Genomic DNA, 2,747 nt, shown 5'->3' with positions numbered 1-2,747 from the left:
AATAAAAAATTAAAAATAATCCTGCTGAGACTGTGCATGGATATAGTGGCTAAGGCAAACAAAAGCAACAATGTAGCCGAGTCCCGATCCCTGCCCGTGGAACTGCAAGGGTTTAGTCCCTGCCCTGAGGTGGTGGCTGCAAGCTGTGGCTGTGTTGAGAAAAAAAAACCCTATGCAGTTCTCCAAGACTGTGGGGGGATAGAGAGAAGAGATGGAAACAAAAGCAACAATGTAATTGAACCCCGATCCCTGGCCGTGGTGCTGCAAGGCTTTAGTCCCTACCTCAGGAGGCAGAGGCAGCAAGCCATGGCTGTGTTGAGACCAAGTCCCCCAATGGGCTCCATATGGTCCGGGTTCTGGCAGACAGTTGGGGGGCTAAGTTCAAGCCCCAGCTAGCTTCCACTGAGATAAACCAGTAGCCCCCAGCCCCTCAAAACCCGGTGAGTCTGTGCATACTTATCTTTATGGTGCTCCTCCTGCGTTCCAGCAGTGTTGAATATCCCTCTAAGCAAGTCTCCTGGACTGAATTCTGCGGAGTTCCTCTGGTAGGTGTCACTCCATCTCCATTTTCCTGGAAGTCATTCCATGTATCTTGTCAGCTGCAATGTCTCCCAGAGAGTCATTAGAGAGAGAGAGAGAGACTCTTACAGCTCTTATAACAATCCATACATCAGTCTTTTAATTCCTTTTCCCCATGAACTTTTTAACATCTCTTTGTAGCTCCTAGATCTGGGGGTGGGTGGTGGTGGCAATAAAAACAAGCAGGACAGAAACCCTGTGTCAGTGACTTTTAAGTTTTTTGGAACCAGCCCAGAGTGAGATTACATTTTGAGTTTACTTGTGTGTGTACATATTGACACATAAATATGAGGGAACTTTGAAAAATTTAAAGAAAAACTGAAATGAAAATATAATGGGATTATTCCGAGTCCATAGCAACACATTTTCCTGTCTCTGGAAGTCTTCTTTAGTGAAAAAAGTAGAAAGCAAGCAACTACGTGTCTACTGAAACCTAACCTGGATCCTTATCTTTGTTTACGAGATTTATGAAAAGTGAACACATGTTTGCGTTGTCTTAACCTCCACTATTTTACCTTTTTAGTTTCTAAATAGCCATTGCAATGACTATATAGAACTCACAGATAAAATTAGTGATTAAAGGCTTCATTAGTTGTAATACCAGTGAGAAATGCTCAGGGTTGAGTTGTTTATTAGGACATGTTACTAACTTCTGTAAGTCTGCTAATAAATGCCCAAAGGGCATGCCACTCTGTTACAATCCTCAACCCAAAGGTAATCAGCTGAAGCTCCCTGAATTAAGTGCCTAGGGGCACCCCACTCTGCAAGCCAGCTTGCAGCACAAAAGCACTCAGTTTTACTTGCTGTGTGGGTTGGGAAGACCATTACTCTGCTCCATGCTCTGGTTCCTGGTTCTGCTGCTGCTCTTCTGATGTTACAGCTGCTTTCTGGACCCAGGAGGTTCACTGCGCAGGAATCTCAGGTCCAGAGGACATGCTCTACTCTTAGCTGTTGCTGGTAATGAGATTCCTCCTCCTACTTCTCAGTGGGCTCATTTTATACACGGCAGGATGGCACCCCAGGGAATCTTATTCTAAATTACTCACAGGTGAATCCTGTCGGTATCTTCCTCCACCTTCTTACCAGACCCATGCAGGGAAAGGTTGTTTGGTGGGAGTTAGAAACTTTGGCTATAATAGTCACATTAAATAATTCACTGCCCCTGCAACATTAAAAGAACTAGATCAGTGCTTTGAATATATAGGCTATTTATGTAAACACTATAGAATCTTTCTTCTTACGGCCTCGTGAATTTCAAAATTGAGAGAATGAGTAGAGATCTGAAATGTTTACTGGAATGTATTAATTGTCATTTTCAATCAGTGAATGTTTAAAGGGGGCATTTCATGTATAAAATGCTACGTCATACTGGCAGTAGATTAGTAAACTGTCCATTAACCTTTTGTGCTTTTTATTTGCAGAAACTTATTGGAGAGGTGTTTAATATTGTGAGTCAACAGTCTACTGCTCGACCTGGCTGCATTATTGAACTCGATGCAATAACCAATCAAGTAAGAACATACTTAGTACATTGGTAATGTTAATTATGATATCTTATTACATTAATTGTGATAAACTGTATATTCATTCTCAGGCTAATTCTTTTGTTTGATGCTAAATACAATCAGCTTTTGTTGATTACTATAGTGAAAATTGATCAATGAATTTGGAACTATTCTTCTCTAGTTCAATTATATCTTTAAGGCTTATGTCTTATTTATCTCATTTAAAGGAAATGTGATTCAATTAGGGTAGTCCTGATCCCTAATTGCTAAGGGGAAAGGCAATATAGCTGCCTAGAGACTGCAGTTGCGGTTTCTCTTTTTATATTGTTACTCCTCTTAATTCAGTAGAAGGTGACCTGCACTTGAAAATGTTTGCCTTGTTGTTCCATGTGTATAGTGTTTTTAGGAGATCCATTATAATTAGTACCAAAGTAGATATTTATTTAATAATCACAAATTATTTAAGTAATCAGTATTCTGTCCTAGCAAAGGACTTGAACCTTACTTCCTTCGGTAGCGTGTAAAACCCATTCTGGCTTCAGAATATTTGGCTTTTAGATCCCGTTTACCAGACTTCAGGCTAGAACTATGCAGTCATTCAGACATTAAGAGGGAATAAAACAAAACAAAGCAAAAAGAACTTTAGTTTGTTGAGAAAGTTAC

The 2,747-nt window shown here is 40.3% G+C and overlaps 1 protein-coding gene across 1 annotated transcript in view; it reads left to right on the top strand.

Annotated features, from left to right (window-relative positions):
- Window positions 1–2,747, top strand: part of DMXL2 (Dmx like 2) — a 160,660-nt gene that overhangs the window by 80,159 nt on the left and 77,754 nt on the right. The window contains exon 13 of the mRNA XM_013006336.2: window positions 2,001–2,090. Coding sequence (XP_012861790.1) covers window positions 2,001–2,090 — 90 coding nt within the window. The remainder of the gene's footprint in view (window positions 1–2,000; window positions 2,091–2,747) is intronic.

This window comes from Echinops telfairi, unplaced genomic scaffold, assembly GCF_000313985.2.
Source record: "Echinops telfairi isolate 266 unplaced genomic scaffold, ASM31398v2 ScPeMD7_8;HRSCAF=38, whole genome shotgun sequence".
Classification (NCBI taxonomy): domain Eukaryota; kingdom Metazoa; phylum Chordata; class Mammalia; order Afrosoricida; family Tenrecidae; genus Echinops; species Echinops telfairi.
Note: the sequence above shows the minus strand (reverse complement) of the source record. Positions and strands in the feature narration are given on the sequence as shown.